This window comes from Hippocampus guttulatus, chromosome 11, assembly GCF_054856545.1.
Source record: "Hippocampus guttulatus isolate MCC_2025c chromosome 11, RoL_Hgut_1.0, whole genome shotgun sequence".
Classification (NCBI taxonomy): Eukaryota; Metazoa; Chordata; class Actinopteri; order Syngnathiformes; family Syngnathidae; genus Hippocampus; species Hippocampus guttulatus.
The window spans coordinates 21,776,324-21,796,308 of NC_141271.1; the positions used below are offsets into that span (position 1 = coordinate 21,776,324).

Genomic DNA, 19,985 nt, shown 5'->3' on the forward strand with positions numbered 1-19,985 from the left:
CACATACAAATACTGTACAACGGCTTACGACTGACCAACAGACGCAAAGAAATGTCTCGCAGAAATAGACGATTTCAAGCCCGGCGTCATCGAAGGGCACCGATACCAATTTGCAGCCTGATTACATTCGGTGCCCACCCCGGATCGATAGTCTCGTTCCCAAAAGAGGCGTGGTTATTGTAGCCACACGTGACAGGCATTCCGGAAGTGGTGCAGTCGCGCTCGAACTTGGCTGCCGCTTCAACGGGCGACTTGACGACTTTTTTCCCGGTAGGCGCCACTCCTGCGGCAAAAAATAGCGACCGTCAGTCGCGGGGAAAGCATCGATGAAGGCGGTGATCCTCGCCGCCGGCTACGGCACCAGGCTTCAGCGGGACGTGGCGGCCGACCACAGCGGGCGCTTCGCTCACCTGGTCGGCTTGGCCAAGCCGCTGCTGCCGGTAGGGAACCGCGCGCTCCTCAGCCACTGGATCCGAGCGCTGGCCGCCTCCCACGGGCTGGACGGGATATACGTCGTGGTGAGTATACGATCGGCGTCCCGTTTTCTACTCGAGGAAATGGACTTTGCTCCCACCACAGAAAGCGTTTTTGCTCACGTAGCGTCGGACACCCGCCGATTGTCCGAAGCCAGTCGCAGAATGCAGAATGCCCCTTTTCTACCGAGTCTCGTTGACGGAGACGCGCCCCGAACATTATTTCAAACGGAGCGTTGAAAGCGAAGTCCGGGGGGCGACTTATTTGTTTATTTGACACGTTTCTGTTCCCACCCGAAAGCGGTCAAGCTCTCGTTTGAGTTCCTGAGACTTTTCCCATTTCTCCTCTCGTGATTGACACGCCCACCGACATTTGGTGTGTTAAAATGGTGACTTGTTTTGTCCTCGCTCTTTCCACAGTGCAACGCTCTTTACCTATCCGCATTTCAAGAATGGGCCTCACACTTCCCAAACGTCAAGATTGTCTGCGACCAGACCACAAACAATGACGTAAATATCAAAAGCATCTTTTTCTTTCGTGACATGCTATGGCGGGCGTCACAGGGCAGAGGTAGATCCTGCCTGAAGACAGCTGGGATAGGCTCCAGCACCCCCCGCCCCCGCCTGTTTATTTGTGGATGTGGGTGTGGAGAGGCGAGCACGCATTTGTTGCTTGTCACTTTTGGGGAAACATTTGGGCCAATGACCACAAAAAGAGCAAGTGCGTTATCATCGACGGTGGCGGCACCTCATCAGTAAGCCACCGAATGGCAATCGATTAAGTGTAGCAGATCCATGTGTGTGGCGCATGCATTGAATACTTCCAACCCAACTACACTGCCACCCCCATGTCGACAACAATCAAACAAACAAACAAAAGTCCGTTTTTCATCACGCATCCCACTCCACTGAGAGCAGAAGCCAAGCCAAAAATGTTGCTTGCAATCAAATGTTCCATGTGCCGCCACCAGTCTGAAGGTGGTATTCTGATTCCAATTGCGGTTGTTGAATATGAATTCAGCAGCAAAATCCACCTTTTTTTATCCATCTTGTGTGGGTGGCCATATTGCCCTTTATACTGCCACCTGCTGGCAACTCAAATTGACATCACAGAGCCCATTTCGCACATCTCGTGACGGCACCCAGAAATCTGGATTCAAAAATGGGAGTTAGCGTTCTCTCATTGTCAGTTGCTTAGTTTTCTATGTTTTGGTTTTTTAATTTTTTTATTTTTTTACCAGGAGCGTCTCGGTGCCGTGGCCTGCCTCCAGCTGGCAGTGAAGCACTTCCAGATCCAGGACCATGTCATGGTGATTGGAGGGTGAGCTCACATCATTTATCAGCAACATTTGGCTCAGGGAACGCTGACCGGTGGGTTTCTTTTGTTGTCGTCGTCGCATTGTTAACAAGCGACACGCTCTTCAAAGAAGACTTCAGCCTGGCTCAGATCCAGTCCAGGTTTTCAGAACTCCAAGCGGAATGCGAGGACAACAATGTGGTCTTGTCCTACAGGTGCAGAGATGACGGTGAGGTTTGGGCGTTTGATCGTCTCCATTCTGTGAAAAAAAAAACAAGTGTGTCATTTTTCTCGTGCTTCTTTGTGGCGCAGAAACTCCCAAATACGGAATAGTGGAAGTCGATCACGAGCTTCGAGCCCTCTGTATGAAAGAGAAGCCGCTGCCATCGCAGACCGCGTCAAGAAGAGCGGTAAGTTCAATCCTCAAGCGGACGATCACCCGCCCGTCTCGTGCATTGGAGATGAAACGCCGACATGCCGTATGTTTGTCTGTTACATCGGGGTGGACTAAGGTGCGCGCGTGTACCGCATAGCTAGTGCTCGTGGTTCAAGTTACACAGAAAAGCAACAAACGGATTAAACGCACAGCGAGCTCAACATGCCGCCGATGTGCAGCCATGACTTGCGAAGGGGAAGCTATTTGGACAAGAGAAGTTCCTTTACCCCGGCGACGGGGAAGAGCAAGCCGTTGCGCATGCCATGTGGTCAAAAACGAGGCAATTCAAGGAACCCGTTCAATCATTTTCAAAGGGAAAGCGGGAAAAATGCGAGCGGAGTTTGAACAGACTGTCCACGTAAACATTAGCCGGCAGCCGGCGGAAGATCAGTCACGTTTGAAAGTAGCAAGGATACTAACAACGAAACATGACTTCAAAATGATTATGTTTTCATTGGAAGGCGTATTTATCATTCCTGAATGGAAAAAACAAACGGTGCGAATGTTTGATGACTCTCTAATTATCTGTTGTTAGTAGCGTCGCTTTAAAGCTGGCCATTTAAAAGCAAGGAGAAAAATTGGTTGGCGGTCGGCGAACGGCGTGGACTTGTCTCAGCCGGTTGGGGACCGCCGCTCGGGAGAACTCCTCGGAGCGATTGGCGTCCCGCAATCTGCCAATCTGTCCGTAGTTGCCTCTTGACTTCCATTCGCCACGGCAGCTTTTCTTGTTTTGTTTTGCCGTCCCAGTGTCCTTGTTTCTACGTGTTGTCGAAGAAAAGCCTCCCTCTCTTGGACAGCTTCCTCCTGGAAAAGAAGGTACCGCTCTCGCTAATCATCCACGCTGGCCCGTATCAACAAGGATTAGGATTTGAATGAATCGTTTCCATCGCGGCAGGATGCCGCCATCCAGGAAAAAGATGCCCCCGGAAACTTTGTGTCTTGGCTCATTCCGAGGTAAACGACAGACACACTTGTAAGAATCATGAAAAGACGACGCTCGATCGACTGGATACTTCCAAGGATGCTGTTCATATTTCTTTAGCTGTTATCGTTGACAATTACCGGTAAATTCAATACATGCTTCATTTGCCGTTACGAATTAGAATCAAATGTATTCCGGAAATATTCCTGATCAATTACGATGAGGGACCCGGTTAGGCTTTTAATATTCAACCAATGAATTACAAATAGTCCATTTCAATCATGTCTTCATTTTTAATATAGTAACAAAGATATCTTCATTTTATGGTAGAAAACACCTTTCAAAGTATAAGAATCCCTCCATTTTCAGAAGTGCTTTCTTTCTTTATATGTAATCTTAATGGATTTAATAATTCCTCAATCTAACATTACATTTGAGCACAGTATTCTGCGAGGCAGATTTTCGATACATCGGTTGTTGTTGTTTTCATTTCACAGAAAACCCGTGTTCGTACACGAGATTGGCGGGCGTTTCGACGTGGGCAACTTGCGGTCCTACGTGGACTGCGACCAGTATTTCAAGGACAAACTCCAAAACATGCCCGCGTACATGATGTAGAGAGAGCACCGGAGCGCATCTTTCCAAACTTGATTGGCGACACGACGAATCCTTCCGCCTACTCGGCGAGCAGCCTGCCGCAGCGGTCCGACGCCTTCTCGCGGCCGTTCTCCATCTTGGCGATGCGCGAGCCAAACTGCACGGCCCTCTTGGGCAGGACCGCGGACGGTCCGAGGCCCAGCCGGCGGGCGGCCAGCCTCAGCAGCAGTTTCTCGCCGACGCCCCGCGGGAGCGTCAGGTCGGCCTTGTCACGCACGGGCAGAGAGTTCAGGTAGCTCACCACGCTCTCATCCAGGTACGGGAACCTGACGGCGGAAACGCACTTATTAATACCGACAAATATCAAACTTTTTGCACTACAGTGATCCCTCGCCACTTTGCGGTTCACTTATCGCGGATTTTCATAATGCATTTCTTATTGTTCGTCTCTGTGTGCCCTGCGATTGGCTGGCAAGCCAATCCCAGCCGTCTACTGCCCGGAGACGGCTGGGATAGGCTCCGGCGACCCGTGTGAGGATCAAGCGGTTCGGAAAATGGATGGATGGATTTTTTTTTTGTGCATTGTGTTCTGCATTCTGATTCGCTAAAAACTCACTCCCGCTTCTTGTATCAAAACATGCTACGAATTGTGCTATCATTTTATGTTCGAAAATTGTAATTTCGAACATCTCCTAAACCCATAATGTCGACGAAACGGCCCGGACCGACAAAAGCACCTGCGGATGAGCCCAAACGGCGGAAGATGCTACCTATCTCGGATAAAGTTAAACTTCTGGACATGCTAAGGCAGGGGTGTCAAACTCATTTCACATTGTGGGCCGCATATAGCCTCGGTAGATGTCAAGTGGGCCGCACCATTAAAAATGACACCATACTCTGCTGTAAATAACCAAAATAATATGTATATCCTTTGTTTTGGTCTAAAGAAGCACAAGAATACTAGGAAAATGTTGAAATTTAATGAATATATTTTTTACAAAACATTACATGAAGGACCTTAGATTTCCTTAGACAAATATGCAATTTACTTTTATCATTCACATATATGCATTGCAGCTGATCCCATTGACTGTACAAAGGCACCAAACCCTAACAAGTAATTGGTATTGAAAAATATAGTCATGCACTTTTAAGATTAAACAAGATTTATAAAGAAAGGAATTTTTAAAACCATTGACACGAGCATATCAATTCTAAATGTAATCCCTGCCTACACCTTACAAACTAAGGAGAGTGCTATAATATGTGTAAAGAATAAAGTATTCACATATCCTTGATAGCGTCTGCTGGGTTGGGTCTGTCTCAGTGACAGACTGAGGCTGGTATTGTCTTCTTCTCTGATCAAAACAAGGTGTCCCCCTAGCGGATATTTCATGAATTGCACATCATTAAAAATATTCATTCCGTGTCTTTTATGCATTTTTTCACTTTTAAATGATCCTGCGGGCCTGATCAAACCTCCTTGCGGGCCGCTTCCGGCCCGCGGGCCGTATGTTTGACACCACTGTGCTAAGGGAAGGTAAAAGCTATGCAGCCGTTGCTCGCCATTACGGAATCAATGAATCTTCCGTTCGTTACATAAAGAAGGAGGAAAAAAACATAAGGACGACAGCAGCAGTCAATTTTAATACGAATGCAAAAAGGGTTGTAACTGTCCGCAACAAGACCATGGCACGGATGGAGGCGGCATTCGCTCTGTGGATTAATGACCGCAGGGAAAAAAACATAACCCTGGATACAAACGTTATCTGCACAAAAGCGAGAATGCCGTATGAAAACTTTGCCGTCGGTGACGGGGAAGAGGGAGAGGATGCCGGGCCCCCAGCAAGCGCTGCTGACAAAGTGCCGAGCGCATTTAATGCAAGCGAGGGCTGGTTTGAAAAGTTGAAGAAACGCTTTGGACTGAAAAATGTTTGTCCGCACGGTGAGATGGCGTCTGCGGATACCGCCGAGGCAAAAGCCTTCGTGAACAATAAATTCAAGGCGATCATTGAGGAGGGGGGGATATAAGCCCGAACAAGTTTTTAACATGGATGAGACTGCCTTATTTTGGAAACGAATGCCCTCCCGCACCTTCATCGTGCAGGAAGAAGCCAAAGCCCCAGGATTTAAAGTTCACAAAGACCGTTTGACCCTGGCTATGTGCGGAAATGCCGCAGGTTTCATGATTAAACCGGGGCCGATTTACAGGTCTAAAAATCCCAGGGCGCTGAAAAACAAAAATAACGACCATTTGCCTGTTTACTGGATGTACAATGCAAAGGCTCGGATGACAAAAGCGCTCGATCCGGATCGGTTCAAAAACGGTTTCATCCCGGAAGTCAAGTGTTATTTGAGAGGAAAGGGACTGGACTTTAAAGTGCTTCTGCTCCTTGACAACGCCGGAGGTCACGGTAATGATTTGGCATATGATGGTGTGCAAATCGAATTTCTGCCGCCAAACACTACATCCCCGATTCAGCCCGTGGACCAAGGAGTCATCCGTGCTTTCAAGGCTCGGAACATCTTGTTGACGCTATGGACTCGGATCAAGATTTCTCACTGAAGGACTACTGGCGTGGATACACCATCGCATCGTGTCTCCAAAACATTCAGAGGGCCATTCAGGAAATGAAAACGGAAACTCTGAAGGCCTGCTGGAAAAAAACTATGGCCAGAGGCAGTGCAAAACGCAACCGGAGGCTCGCTTGACGAGGTCCACCACTCTGCCGTAGAAACAGCTGTGAATCCGGCTAAACGGATTGGAGGAGACGGCTTTAATGACATGAGTCCGGATGACATAAACGCCCCGATTGATGGAGACGCGCAGCCGCTGACCGATGCGGAGCTGGCAGAAATGACAAAGCCACAAAGCGACGATGAAAGAGAAGAGGACACGAGAGATGAGGAGGAAGGACTAACGCTTGGTCGCTTAGCAACCATGGTGCGAATGGCCACTGAACTTAAGCGAGTAGCTGAGGAACGGGACCCTTTGATGAGCCGTTCATTACAGTTCTCCAACGTAATCGATGGTGGCATGTCGGTGTACAAGGATCTTTTTGCAAAGAAGAAAAAAGAGCGACGACAGCTGCCTATCACTATGTTCTTCTCCCGAACAAACACACCCGCACCGCGGGCTTCAGAAGAAGAGAACACCGCAGAGCGCAGTCAGGATGCAGCGGCCCAGTCTGAAGAGCAGTGAAACGGCCTACGCGCGAGAGACTGTATTTGTACACATGTAATAGTTGCTAATTGTAAAAAAAATAAAAATAAAGTTTTCTATTTCGCGGATTTCACTTGTCGCGGGTCATTTTCGGAACGTAACACCCGCGATAAACGAGGGATTACTGTACTGTCAAAATATCTTAGCTCGCCGAGTGCCACCATCACAACGAACAAATGACGCATCGAGACTACAATAAAGGAGAGTACGCTAACTCTTTATGGAAGCTTAGATTTATCCCCCACACCCCACCCGGGCTAGCCCAGCACCCAGTTGTCTTCGAAATGAAAGGTCTGCAAGGATTGGTTGTCAAGTATTCAGCCTTTGTGGACCTGGTCAATATTTCAGGTCAGTCCGGTACGAGGGGTCCTGGTCTTTTCAGCATTTGACCAGGTTCATAACAGCTGGGCGTGCCAGGTCCATCAGTACCTATCTGACCAGATTTACAGACGGTAGGACCACAAGAGTTGCATTTCAGCTCAGTTAAATGTCAAACTGACGACCAGGACCAGAAATGTCAAACTGACGACCAGGTCCAGAAGCGTCCGACAGACTGGCTTCGCGAAGCAGGTCTGCAGAGGTTTGGACGCGCCAACGGTACTTATTTTAAAAGAAAACAAGACTCCCAACCTGGCCTCTTTCCCGTGGTCTGCAATCACTCTGTCATCCCTTCCCAAGTTCCTGGAGGAGATCCTGCCGAGCTCCATTGCTATTTCTTGGACCAGTCCTTGGTATCCGGATGTCTTGAACCTCACTCTGTGTCTCGCGTAACCCGCCAGCTGCTCGTCTGCTCCGATTCCTGTCAGAATGACCTGGATGAAGGCTTAGAATTAGTATCCGGCCCCTCAAACTATTCCCGTTTTTTGTCTCTGCCGGCTTACCTTGGCGGAAGACATGAAGCCGATCCGGTCCCGGCCCAGGAACCCCTTGCCTCTGGCCGCGAACCACACGGCGCAGCCGATGCTGTCATCCAGTACGGTGTCCAGTGGGTGGACCAAGTGACTGATGCGCTGGCGTCGCGCTTGTTGCAGCTCCTCCCGCGTCACGTCCACTTCCACAAAGTTCCACCGCCTCTCCGGAGCCAAGGCCTGTAGTTCCTTAAGGCCGGATTTGCCGGTGATTCTGTCCGGGACATTGAATGGGATGCATGTTTGGGTTTCGGACTGACTCTGACTGGCTTTTTGTTTCTTGGCGGAGGCTTTCTGAGCCTCGCGGTGTCGAAAAGCCACGTTAAGAAGGTCTATAGATTGACAATCGGGTACGTGACGGTGAGCCAAGATGGCCAGAATCATAGAGTCGATGCCGCCTGAGAAAAGGATGCCAATGCTGGAATGGTCGCCGACTTGTGATTCATTGGGCAAAGACTGCACGCGTCTCCTGACGGCCTCGCTGAGAACATCGATCAGACCTTTCACTGCTTGATCCTTTTTGATCTTGTCCAGAAGCTCTTCCGGATCCTCCCCGACGGGCTCTATTTCGCGCTGCTCGTTCAGCGTCGTATTCAAAGGACCGACGGGCGATCGAAGCAGGTCCGGGGGGTTCTTCAGTATGATGCAGCTGCCCGGGCCGGGAAGCCGAGTCGTCTCCAGGCAAGCGGAAACCCGATCATCTCCACCCTGAGACCAGGGATAAAGTTCTATCGTCGGTGAGCCGGATTCTACAACTGACTTCAGGTCGATTCTGTACACGCCGGCCGCAGGGACCTCCCGCCATACGCACGATCCAGGATTATCAGGGCTTGACTGACTCGGTCCACAAACATTGGACCGGCCAGATCCACTAGTGCCAAACTGCTGGGATGGAAAGGAGTCAGAGTGCCCGGGCTCACGGGGACTCGACTGACCGGGTCCCTCGGAGCTGGCCCCCACAGAGCTGAGGGTCAAGGCCTTCAGTGTTTGGTCATACTTCCAGAGCAAACTCCTTCTCCCAAAGTAATCCCTCCCGAACCAGAGGCAGTCTTGGCTCTTTTGGTAGTACGCAAACCCCCAGGGACCTCGAACGGTGGACAGGACAGACAAAATGTCAGACGGATCGCTGCAAGAAGACAAATGCCTCAGAACAACAGCGGTGTCGTTTTCGGGTGGCAGGACTTGTAAACCACCAAAGACCTCCCCGTTCCAGACCAGGACGTTGCCAGCAGGGTCCTGGAGCGGCTGAGTTGTGAGGAGACCCCTCATGTGGAGAACATGAGCCGAGAACAAGCAGCGGTAAGGAGGATCGGAGCCCGAGACAATGAAATCCTCGCTGGAGTCGGGGCCTCTTCTTTTTAAATGTTCGTAAATGCCTTTGTCCCACGTGAACTGAGAGGACGCTGGACTCACAAGACAGAAGATGCCACACATGGTTGCAGGATCGCTCAGCTTCACAGGTCTTGTAGCTCCTTCGTCAGACTGTCCAGCTTCTCTGTGGACATGAAAAGCTGTTACCTTCCTTTCGCCGCTGTCGTTGAGGGGTGTGGGGTGACAGCTGGTTCTTTTACATGAGACAGAACTGCCCCTCAAAACAGACACATTTTCAGCCAGGCTCTGAAAATAGGATTATAAAGTTGCAAAAACTCTCAACTCTTAAGGAAAGGGAACCGTTTTAAACGGTCACAAAAAACGGGGGGTACAATACCTCTTGTGGATTAACTTACTCTTGCATGAACTCAAGGTCTGTCCTCTGTCCGCTAAGAACAATATGTTGCTGTTCCTCTGCTGGACGTACACTTTCTAAAGGCAAAACAGAAACCCAATTCATTCAAATATCTCAGTCACAGATAACTAACACATTCATTTAATCAAACTCACTCTGTCCTTCTTCAAACCAGACAGCTCGTCCACAGCCACCGTTTGCTGCTTGATCTGACAGTTAAAAGAGGAACGTGTATCAATGCCTTAGGTCACAAAAAGTAGAAAAATGACTTTCCAGGCCCAATAAATACGCGTTGTGGCCAAACTGAACTTGTGCTGGTGAAGGATTACATTTGTGTGGACAAATACAGCCTTATGTGAGCAAACTAAATGGTTAATTGTTGCATTTCTGTGGGTAAGTATAATTTCACTGAAAACATTTTGTGTTTTGGGTGCAAAATATACCTTTTTCTTTGGGGACGAATCCGACGAATGCGGCCTTTTAGTAATCAGCCAATTAATGTAATTATGCATTTCTGCGTCAAACTGCCATCAAATGAGTCACGTGGGTGCTCCGAATGTACAATAAATGAATACTGATCACGTTTGTGATATTATTCTTAGTTCTCGTGCTTGACTTGGAATATATAGTACCTGTTTGTTTAGCTCCTCCTTGCGTTCGGTAGACCGTCCGGCTAAATCGTGGTCTTTATTGTTGACTTTGGAAGACATTTTTTGGGGCCCCAAAATAACAACTCTGAGCGTCACAGTAACCGAAGCTCAGCCGACGCGTGAATAGCGACTATCGACATGTGGGCGATAGGAAAACACTTCCGGTTTTTTCTTCGTGACGGCGACTGGCAGGTTACGCACTTCCGGATTGGATTTTTTTTTTTAGACTTTTCGAAACGTAAGAGTGGCTTAAAATTGTTGGATGTGTATATTTCTATGGCGATTTATTTTCCTCGAATTGATTCACCATCCTTATTTTTGTTTTTAATGACGTTTCGCTCCGGCAGTCAATCAGCGTGTTTGTTTTGGATCCCAGTCAAAAGCAATAGAGTGAACGCGATGACTTATCAAACGCACAGGCTCAGTTGCGACGAGACCGATGTGACTCTGTGATTGATTGGTCCAGTCTGAAGCGATTCCCCGACGACGAAACCGGAGGAAACAAGCTTGCTACTGCGTCTCAGGGGTAAGACATCAGAATGAACTGAAATCTTCACATTCATTAAAACGTCGGAGCCTAAGTTGCTGCGCTACATTGACAGACAAATGCACGACGTGGTTGTGACTTTGTGAACTCTATCGAGAGTCAGAATTGCCAACACGTGGGTGCAAGCGTGTCGTTGTGTGGTGGTTTGTTGCACAGTAGTACCCGGGCGGACGGGGTTAAGAAAGGAAAGGAGCGCTTCTTTGGCTCGATGCTCTGTTCCCGCCCCTTCGGGAGGTGGTGTACAGTTAAACACTCGGTCTGTGGGCTAAAGCTAGACTAGCATATACCAAGGAATTCATTTTGTGGAATTAATTGTTTGCGAGCGTCACGTTTAAAAGTCGTCTATTAATATATCTAGACGCAGCGAACCGAATTTTTGCTGAAAATGTGGTTAGTTCCCACAGAAATGCAGTATTTAGCTGTTAAAACGCAATTTGATCACAAAAGGCAACATTTGGCCGCAAAAAATGTTTGTCAAGTTAAATTATCTAACATATGCGTCAACTATTGACAAATATTTCCTCTTTGCTAGCAAACACAGTTTGATTTCTATATACTCTACTGCATTCCTGTCATCACAAAGATCAAATCATCGCTCTGGTCAGGAAAAAAAACAATGTTAAGCATTGAAACTCAACCCTGGCTCATTTTTCAGGACCAATACAGTAGGCTGGCTGTATTGGTCCAGAAAAATGCAATAGCTGGTCACAAAAAGTATTTTTGTGTTTTGTCTTCACAGGGATCGGTGCCACCTAAAGGACGCACGTCATGGGCTTGACCAAGCAGTACCTGCGCTACGTGGCCGGCGCCGTGTTTGGCGTCATCGGCAGCCAGAAAGCTAACATCTGCTACGTCATGCTACGCGGCGGCGAGCGCGGGCGCCATGTTGCCGTGGCGGCGTGCGAGCACGTCTTCATCTGGGACACTCGCAAGGCGGAGAAGGTGAGAAGATGAAGGGGGAAAAAAAACATGCTTTTCATGACTTCCACAGTCAGGGGTTTTCCCTTAGTCAAATTGAGGCAGAGTTCTTTCCGCTCTGATCAACTGGCTCGAACAAACACGTTTCTGTATTAAGTATTGGACCACATTTTACTGTTCAACGACATTTTCCTAAATGATATGATGATATGATATTTACTTCTCCACTCCCGGTGCAGGTGTTGATCCTCGCCGGGCAGAAACACGAGGTGACCTTCCTTCGTCCGTCGCCAGATGGCGTCCACCTGGCCGTGGGCTACGAGGACGGCGCCGTGCGGCTCTTCAGTCTGCTCAACGGAGAGAGCGACGTCTGCTTCAATGGACACAAGTCGGCCGTCACTGCCATGTGCTACGACGCGCTGGGCGCCAGACTCGTCACCGGATCCAAGGTCAGTCCGCCCACATATTTTGTCAGGTTATAGTAATTCTTCTTACTCCTGTGGGTTTTTCTCCCCTAACAATTCCTGTGTGTGGGCCCCCTGGGTCAATTATGTATTTATTCATTCATTTATTGATTGATTTCGATCATGACCGCCACGCAAACAAAGTCAAAGTTAATATATGCACAAACTATGGATGGGAATAAGCAGCTCTTGAATCCATTTTGGCTCGCAGGACACGGACGTGATCGTGTGGGACGTCATCAACGAGTGCGGCCTATACCGACTGCGGGGACACAAAGACGAGGTCACGCAAGCGCTCTTCCTCAAAGACAAAAACCTTCTGGTGACCAGGTATTGGGATGCCTATCAGAACGGCTGAACTTTATCAGAAGCACTTGAAGCGGTGGCCACTCGGCATGAACTTGAACCGCATCATTTCAGTTGTTTTTCGATCGGGGCTTGGGGGGGGTAGACTTTTTCTCTCCACTGTATACGCGCATATGAATGTGTTGCGAGAGTGCGTGTCGGTCAACCAAACGTGTTTGTGGGCAGCTCCAAGGACAGTTTTGTCAAGTGGTGGGACTTGGACACGCAGCATTGCTTCAAGACCTTGGTGGGCCACCGCAGCGAGGTGAGTGTCCTCGCCGTGTCGGCCTCACTTGATTTTCACAGTTGTCGAACATCGCGTCCGACCAAAGTACCAAATGGCCGCTGCTTGCGCTTACAAACTGGCTGCTTCTTCAACCGTGGAACAATTGTATTTTCATTGTCGTCTATCTTTTGAGGAACCCATCACACCAAACCCCCCCCCCCCCCCCCCCCCCGATCTAAACAGATGTTTTTTCGTTGGGAAGTCAGGTCTCAGTAGTGCGGTTTTCGTTCTAGGAGCGTAACGGTGGACCAGACGTTCATTCGCGAGTTTTCCATTCTCTAGTAATGAGCGGTAGAACGCAGTTTTCGGAACGTTTCCAGCCGCTTGTATTTTTCACTTCCTTGCAAGTTTGCCCCATTCGGTGCTACGCGACTTCCCCTGACCACGTCGAAACGAAACGCCGTTGATCGAGGGGAAAGCCGTTGAAATGAAAATGCCCGAGGCATGCAGCTGGCGGCTTACCGCTTGACCTTTTGCGCCACCGTCAGGTGTGGGCCATGACCTTTCTTAACGAAGAGCGACGGCTGCTGACGGGCTCGTCCGACAGCGAGCTTCGGGCGTGGGACATCAGCTACCCGCTGGAGGTGAGCCGGGACGCTCGGCGACAAGTCGACCCCCCCCCCCCCCCCCCCCCCCCCCCGCGGCTTGCTGACGCCACCCGCGCGTGTCGTGTCGTCCAGGAGCCGGCTGAGGGACGGCCCCGGGTCAAGAAGGCCAAGAGTCTGCCGGAGGAAGGCCACGGGGATGAGCGAGATGCCGACGAGAATCCAGAAGACGTGAGGAGAACGTCGGGGGTCGCGTCTTGACGCGCGACTCGCTGACCGACTGAACGTTTCTCGCCATCTTTCAGCGTATCTTGACTTGCGAGAAAGCAGGCTCCATCCTCCGCGAGGCCAGAAACAGAGTTGTGTCTCTGACCGCTGACAGTAAGGCCAGAGTCTTCGCCTGTCACGTGAGTGCAAAATTGCCACCCAGGCACATCTCATCTTAAAATAATAATAATGGATTTGTATTATGAGACTGCAGAAAACTATTTTAAATGTTTTACCTTGAAAACATCATGTTTATCCGGGAAAAATCTGAAATAGGCCCGAATAGAAATAGGATATTTTGTTCCCCCAAAATGGAATAATAAACAGACCAAAATTTGCATCGCCACACGTGTGCTAGAAAGGCACACGGCGCAGCTTTCGAATGGATGTGGATGTTTTGCGCCCCCCCCCCCCCCCCCCTCGCCTGGGGTAAAAGTGGTGTTCTGAAATGTCCCAAAAGACAAAATCCATCCTTGAGTTGCAGCTTCGTACGCTCCGGCTGAAAAATGTATTTTGGGCCGCGACTCGTCAGGGAAACGACGCCGTCCTGGAGGTGTTTGTCGTGCAGTCGGAGGAGGAAGTGCGCAAGAAGATGGCCAAGAAGCTCAAGAAAACCAAGAAGAAGGCCGCCGGGTAAGTTGCCAACAAAGAGTTTTCCATGTCAACAAACGCTCGTCCGGTTCGGGGGCTCCGACAGTTATCCCAGTGGCCCCGATGTGTGTGTGGCCATCAATTCTTTTTTTTTTTTTTCTTTTTCTCGGGGGCAACCAGGGCGGACGGCGCGGGCGAGGAGCCGCCACCGGAGTGGACGCTGCGGGACGAGATCGTCCGCCTGAGCAACGTCAAGGCTTCCTCCAAGATCAGGTGACACCCCCCCCCCTCCCCCCTCGGGTCACGCGACCTGACTCCGATTCATCCGCTCAGGTGGGCCGACTTCCTGTCGTGCGCCGGCGGCGAGCTGAAGGTGGCGCTGCTGCTGCAGAACAACACGGTGGAGACGTACAGCCTGAAGCCGCGGGACAAGGCGGCGGCGGCGAGCAAGACGGCGCGCCTGACGCTGGGCGGCCATCGCAGCGACGTGCGCACGCTGGCCTTCAGCTCCGACAACCTGGCCGTGCTGTCGGCGTCCGGGGACGCCGTCAAAGTCTGGAACAGGTCCGTCCCCGTTCCACGCGTGTGGCGCGGCTTTCCCCGCGCGGAACTGGCGAGCGCTCGGAGTCAAAGCGCGCCTTTGTTTTTGCCGGGACCTTTCAGGTCGACGCTGCAGGTGGTGCGCACCATGGCGTGCGAGTACGCCCTCTGCTCCCTCTTTGTGCCCGGCGACAGGCAGATCATCCTGGGGAGCAAGGTGAAGGGAGGGAGGCTTTTTGGGGCGGGGGGGGGGGGGGGGGCTCGCCCGCTCACCTTTTGCTCTCGCTTTGACCTCAGAATGGCAAGCTACAGATCTTCGAGTTGGCGTCGGGAAGCCTCCTGGAGACGCTGGACGCCCACCACGGGGCCCTCTGGTCCCTCTGCCTGGCGCCCGACCAGGTTGCCCGTCCTCCCTTTCTTGTCCTATCCTCCCTCCTTCCTTCCTTTGCCCTCCATCTTCCTCCCCTTTTGCAACCTTTCTCCTTTTTGCTTTGCTTTCTATTTTTCTTTCTCCGATGCTTTCCCTCCTTTGTTTTCACTCACCTTTCCTCGTCTTCCTTCTCTTAACCCATTTTCTAGGCCTTTTTCTTGCTTTTTGTTTTCTGCTTACCCTTTTTATCTTTTCCCCCTCCATTTGTCCTCAGTCTTTAAACTTTTTTTCCTTTTTTTTATTTGACGTTTTTCCCTAATTTTCTTTTTTCTCTTTTCACTCAGATTTTTCTTTTCCCCTTTTGTTGTAGTTTTTCTTTTCCCTGTTTTTCTTTGTTTTCCCCTCTTTGTTGTCTTCCAATTTTCCTTCTTTTTTGTCTCTTCCATTCTCAGTTTGTCAGTGAACGACACAAATGTTACTGATGGTGAAAATTAAAATGATTTCTCAACACGTCAGTACGACTTATGCCATTGGTAGTTTGCCACATCGTGTGTGTGTGTGTGTGTGTGTGTGTAGCGGGGCATCGCGAGCGGAGGCGCGGACAAGACGGTGAAGCTGTGGGACTTTGAGTTGGTGAAGGATGAGGCCAGTGGACACAAGTAAGTTCAAATGCGCGATGAGCTGATGATTCCAAAGACCATTTGGGACAAGATGCGGGGCTGCGCCCTCTAGTGGCCCGGCATGCGCATTACATTACATTGCATCGTTTTTTAAAATTTTGCTTTACTCTCATCTGTCCTTCTTGTATTCTTTTTTTTCTCTCATCCTCTCTGCGTTCCTCCTTTAATGCATGTTCCCTTGTTTTCATTCTTTTTCCTTCATTTTTTTCCCCATTTCTGTTTTTTTTTTCTTCCGTATTCCTTTTTTCCCCTTTTCATGTTCCGTTGCCCTTTCACTTTATTCTGGTGCCTTTTTTTTTTTCTCCCCCCCATCCTCTTCACCTTCCGCACGCGCTGCAGGAGGCTGACGTTGAAGCACAGGCGCACGTTACAGCTGGACGACGACGTCCTGTGCGTGAAGTTCTCCCCCGATCACCGCCTGCTGGCCGTGTCCCTGCTGGACTGCACCGTCAAAGTCTTCTACGCCGACACGCTCAAGGTAAAAGAGACGAGGACTCCCCGCCGGTGGCCCCGGCGCGCCTGCCGCACCAAGTGACTTTTCTCTTCTCTCGTCTGGCCGTCGCACGTCCGCAGTTCTTCTTGTCGCTGTACGGGCACAAGCTGCCCGTCCTTTGTCTGGACATCACGCACGTGAGTAGCCGCCGTGTTGAAACGCTCCCGTTGAAACTTGCCGCTCGGCGGTTTTCAGCACTTTTTCATTTCACATTCAATCAATCTTTCCCAAAAGCGCTACGCGCGGTAGAGAGAAGGTCTTCTGGTGCGTTGTGGAAAGAGAATCGAGCGTTTTAAAGTTTAATTTGGGGTGGAGGTGGAAGGGGGGGGGGGTTCCCCTTTTAGTTTTGCTATTGGGTGCAGACTTAAAAACCAAGCGCTGGAATTGTAAAAATGCTCCCCCACCCCCCAGGACAGCAAGCTGATCGCCACGGGCTCGGCGGATCGCAACGTGAAGATCTGGGGCCTGGACTTCGGCGACTGTCACCGCTCCATGTTCGCGCACGACGACAGGTGGGTAGCGCGCCGGGCGGGTTGCGCTCCGACGCCGTCGCCTCACGCCGCTTCCCGTGCGCCCGCAGCGTCATGTTCCTGCAGTTCGTCCCCAAGACGCATTTGTTCTTCACGGCGGGAAAGGACAAGAAGATCAAGCAGTGGGACGCCGACAAGTTTGAACACATCCAGACCTTGGAGGTCAGTCTCTTCTACAAAGGTGTAGCTTTTCTTGGCAGGGTATTTCTGTGTTTGACTTTCCGCGGTGTAATAATCACCCCCCCAAGGGCCACCATCGCGAGGTGTGGTGTCTGAGCATCAGCCCGAACGGCGACCATCTGGTGTCGGCGTCGCACGACAAGTCTCTGCGCCTGTGGGAGAGGACCAGGGAGCCCATCATCCTGGAGGAGGAACGCGAGATGGTGAGGAGCAAGATGGAAGAAGCGAGCAGCTGTCAACTTTCTTGCCTTGGACGCGACTTTTTTTGTCATGTGACAGGAGCGAGAGGTGGAGTTTGAGGAGAGCTTGGCCAAAGGTGACGCGCCGGTGGTGAGTTGCCATCTCGCTATTCCGACTCGTACTCCTCCGCTCGTCATTTATGGCGCCTTCTGGACTCCGATGAGCAAACCGACTGTTAGCACGTTAGCTTCTCAGCGGGATTTAGCGCAGCCGCGCGTTTCCGTCCGGCCGTCCCGCAGGTGCCGGCCGACGACGTGAGCCGTCGGCGTGCCGGTCGTTAGAATTCGCCCGATTCTCCATTTGAGTCGCACGGCGCCAAATCTTGACTTCTCTGCACGCTAGCCGTTAGCATTCAATCTCTCTCGTGGCCCGAAGTCCATCACGTGTTTCCTCATCATACCGCAGGTGCCCGGAGAGACCCCGGGCGAAGCGGCGCCGGCCGGCAAGAAGACGGTGGAGACGGTCAAAGCGGTGAGTTGACGTTACGGCGAGCGTTCTTCATGGCGGCGGCGCCAAATTTGATCGCGCGCGTTTTGTCCACCAGGCCGAACGCATCATGGAGGCTCTGGAGCTCCTCCGCGGCGAGAACAGGAAGATGGAAGAACATAAATATGCCTGCGAGCGAGTCGGAAAGGAGGTGAGAGAGTTTTCGAGACGACTCGTAAGGTTGGGTGGACGCGCCTCCTCCCGGGAGATCCGTTCACGGGTGAGCGTTAGCTTGGCAAAGGCGCAATGTTGTCGATGCCGTTTCATTTGATTTGCAGCTGGCGCTACCCGAACGAAATCCCATCCTCGTGGCCTTTGGAAACATTGCTGTAAGTATTTTTATTCTCAGAGCGGAAATGTTGGAAATGGAACGGTTGTTTTTTTTCCGACGGAGTCAAATCCTCGCCTTGCGTTATTAGCTTTGCGGCCAATATTGACCTCACATTCCTCAAGTAGTGAATGAAAAGAATTTCTTGCCCCCCCCCCCCATTTCTTGATTATGATTATTTATGAATTATTCAACTTTTTTTTTCCTCCTCTTATCTTTTTTCTTGATTGCTTTTCAAAACTTTTATTACTCTGTTTTTGCTCATCAGTTGCTCTTTGACCTTATTACTTCGTATTTTGGTCCCCTTTTATGGATTTATTTTTGAGTCCGGGCCCGATTCCAGATTTGACGACAGCCAGGGGTTGTGATTGACATTGCGCGCGTTTGTGTGTGCTGCACTTCCAGCCGTCCCGCTACGTTCTCGACGTCATCAAGAAAGTCCGATCCAGGTGAGAAGCCACTCTCCAAAACGCAACAAACAAAAAACGGAGCTCTCCGTGTTGCGACAGCGAGAGAGACATGAAAGCACAACAGCAGAGTAGGCCCAAGTGTACAAAATTTCGACGTTAATTGCTCAGTTTGAACATTACTGACACTGCACTTAAAGATAGGAAAAGGAATCGGGAGTGATTCCGTGAAATGTATTGCGCAAAAGTGAGATAAAATTGTACCGACATACAATCAGACCTTGAAGTCAGTTTTTACAATTTTTATTCCACGCTCACTCATAGCACGCTTTGAAAATCGCTCCCGTGACGCGTTCTTTCTCATTGACTTGTGTGTGTGTGTGCTTGTCTTTTTTGTGCGCGTGTGTGTCGGCGGGACACGCACGTCAGCGAGCTGGAGGTGTCTCTGCTGGTGTTACCCTTCCCGTACGTTCCGGAGCTGTTGGAGCTCTTCAACGACTTCATCCGGCAGGGCCTGGAGGTGGAGCTGGTTTGCCGCTGCCTCTTCTTCTTGCTCAAGTCAGTCGAACCGCTGCGGCTTCTTTCGTTGCACTGCGAGGCGTCGTACGGGATTTGACCCAAGCTTGTTGGGGGCTTTCACCAACAAAGCGAGGGCCCCGCTTCGGCGTATTCGAACGGCCTCTCGTTCAACCGTTCTCCCCTCAGAATTCATTTCGGTCGGATCTGCGGCAGCATGAAGCTTCTCCCTGTCGTGGACGACCTGCGCGCCAACACGCTCTCCAAAGTGCAGGACGTGCGCGTAAGGCCACCCGCGACCGGTCGCACCCCGCCCCCTCCGCGTCGTCATCCGCATACTTTTCTGCTCCCCGGATCTAGGACCTGATGGGCTTCAACAGCGCCGCCATGCAGTTCCTCCAGCGCCAGTTGGAGAGCAAGGAGGAAGTGATGTTCTTCGCCGACGCCACGGGACGCCTGGCTGACAAGAAGAAGCGGCGGCGGAAGCGCGAGAGGGTCATCCTCACCGTCGCCTGATGCAAATCGCAAAGTGGACGCTTGCCTATTGATTTTTATTATTCTACCCTTATGACAATAAAATATATACCGCTATTTTTTTTCCTTTGTTCCCACTTAAGACGAGTCCATGCGGACAAACGACTTGATCCCTCTTTCGCTATGTCGCTCTCTTCTTTTCACGTGTCTGAAGCGAGGTTTGGCAGTGGCTCAGAGAGGTCGTACAGAAGAGAAAGGGGAGGGGCGAGGGGGGCTTGGTAGGGACTGCACACCGACCATGTATAGTAAGGCGTTTTTAGCCTGAAAAAAAACGACATAGTATAGTAAGGCGTTTTTAGTCCGAAAAAAAACGACATAGTATAGTAAGGCGTTTTTAGTCCGAAAAAAACAACAGTATAGTAAGGCGTTTTTGCCCGAAAAAAACAACCATGTATATATATAGTAAGGCATTTTTAGCCCGAAAAAAACGACCATGTATAGTAAGGCGTTTTTAGACAGAAAAAAACAACATAGTATAGTAAGGCG

At 50.5% G+C, this 19,985-nt stretch overlaps 4 protein-coding genes across 4 annotated transcripts; 2 read left to right on the plus strand and 2 right to left on the minus strand.

The window, feature by feature from the left end:
• The first annotated feature begins 192 nt into the window (after positions 1-192).
• Positions 193-3,773, plus strand: LOC147198668 (uncharacterized). Its single transcript, XM_086124273.1, has 8 exons — positions 193-518; positions 894-983; positions 1,715-1,794; positions 1,884-1,999; positions 2,083-2,180; positions 2,954-3,022; positions 3,102-3,160; positions 3,626-3,773. Exons 1-8 carry the CDS (start codon positions 327-329, stop codon positions 3,744-3,746), a joined length of 825 nt encoding a protein of 274 aa, XP_085980399.1. The 5' UTR covers positions 193-326; the 3' UTR covers positions 3,747-3,773.
• On the minus strand, positions 3,402-9,785 carry asnsd1 (asparagine synthetase domain containing 1). The gene is made up of 5 exons (XM_086124272.1): positions 9,738-9,785; positions 9,584-9,659; positions 7,830-9,351; positions 7,579-7,760; positions 3,402-4,051 (listed from the first exon to the last, which is right to left on the minus strand). Exons 2-5 carry the CDS (start codon positions 9,589-9,591, stop codon positions 3,805-3,807), a joined length of 1,959 nt encoding a protein of 652 aa, XP_085980398.1. The 5' UTR covers positions 9,592-9,659; positions 9,738-9,785; the 3' UTR covers positions 3,402-3,804.
• On the minus strand, positions 9,210-10,398 carry asdurf (ASNSD1 upstream open reading frame). Its single transcript, XM_086124274.1, has 4 exons — positions 10,215-10,398; positions 9,738-9,791; positions 9,584-9,659; positions 9,210-9,351 (listed from the first exon to the last, which is right to left on the minus strand). The coding sequence occupies exons 1-4, from the start codon at positions 10,290-10,292 to the stop codon at positions 9,311-9,313; spliced, it is 249 nt and encodes an 82-aa protein (XP_085980400.1). The 5' UTR covers positions 10,293-10,398; the 3' UTR covers positions 9,210-9,310.
• Positions 10,399-10,680: 282 nt separating this feature from the next.
• On the plus strand, positions 10,681-19,556 carry wdr3 (WD repeat domain 3). The gene is made up of 27 exons (XM_086124271.1): positions 10,681-10,758; positions 11,519-11,721; positions 11,937-12,146; positions 12,373-12,491; positions 12,693-12,771; positions 13,281-13,376; positions 13,473-13,568; positions 13,643-13,744; positions 14,137-14,237; positions 14,376-14,468; positions 14,529-14,759; positions 14,859-14,952; positions 15,033-15,134; positions 15,682-15,764; positions 16,125-16,263; positions 16,359-16,415; positions 16,690-16,790; positions 16,859-16,970; positions 17,057-17,191; positions 17,268-17,318; positions 17,634-17,699; positions 17,773-17,865; positions 17,993-18,043; positions 18,448-18,491; positions 18,879-19,007; positions 19,155-19,248; positions 19,326-19,556. The coding sequence occupies exons 2-27, from the start codon at positions 11,548-11,550 to the stop codon at positions 19,479-19,481; spliced, it is 2,808 nt and encodes a 935-aa protein (XP_085980397.1). The 5' UTR covers positions 10,681-10,758; positions 11,519-11,547; the 3' UTR covers positions 19,482-19,556.
• Positions 19,557-19,985: the final 429 nt, after the last annotated feature.

Bases quoted from the DNA above. Each gene is read 5' to 3' on its own strand.
- LOC147198668 (XM_086124273.1), top strand. From the start codon at position 327: ATGAAGGCGGTGATCCTCGCCGCCGGCTACGGCACCAGGCTTCAGCGG. The intron at 984-1,714 runs GTAAATATCAAA...TTTTTTTACCAG, and splicing joins ACCAGACCACAAACAATGAC to GAGCGTCTCGGTGCCGTGGC. The intron at 1,795-1,883 runs GTGAGCTCACAT...ATTGTTAACAAG, and splicing joins CATGTCATGGTGATTGGAGG to CGACACGCTCTTCAAAGAAG.
- asnsd1 (XM_086124272.1), bottom strand. The intron at 7,761-7,829 runs GTAAGCCGGCAG...GCCTTCATCCAG, and splicing joins GCTTCATGTCTTCCGCCAAG to GTCATTCTGACAGGAATCGG. The intron at 4,052-7,578 runs GTTGGGAGTCTT...TTCCGCCGTCAG, and splicing joins GACCACGGGAAAGAGGCCAG to GTTCCCGTACCTGGATGAGA.
- asdurf (XM_086124274.1), bottom strand. From the start codon at position 10,292: ATGTCTTCCAAAGTCAACAATAAAGACCACGATTTAGCCGGACGGTCT. The intron at 9,792-10,214 runs GTACTATATATT...TTTAACTGTCAG, and splicing joins AGGAGGAGCTAAACAAACAG to ATCAAGCAGCAAACGGTGGC. The intron at 9,352-9,583 runs GTAAGTTAATCC...TCATGTCCACAG, and splicing joins GACCTTGAGTTCATGCAAGA to AGAAGCTGGACAGTCTGACG.
- wdr3 (XM_086124271.1), top strand. From the start codon at position 11,548: ATGGGCTTGACCAAGCAGTACCTGCGCTACGTGGCCGGCGCCGTGTTT. The intron at 14,238-14,375 runs GTAAGTTGCCAA...GGGGGCAACCAG, and splicing joins ACCAAGAAGAAGGCCGCCGG to GGCGGACGGCGCGGGCGAGG. The intron at 18,492-18,878 runs GTGAGAAGCCAC...CACGCACGTCAG, and splicing joins ATCAAGAAAGTCCGATCCAG to CGAGCTGGAGGTGTCTCTGC.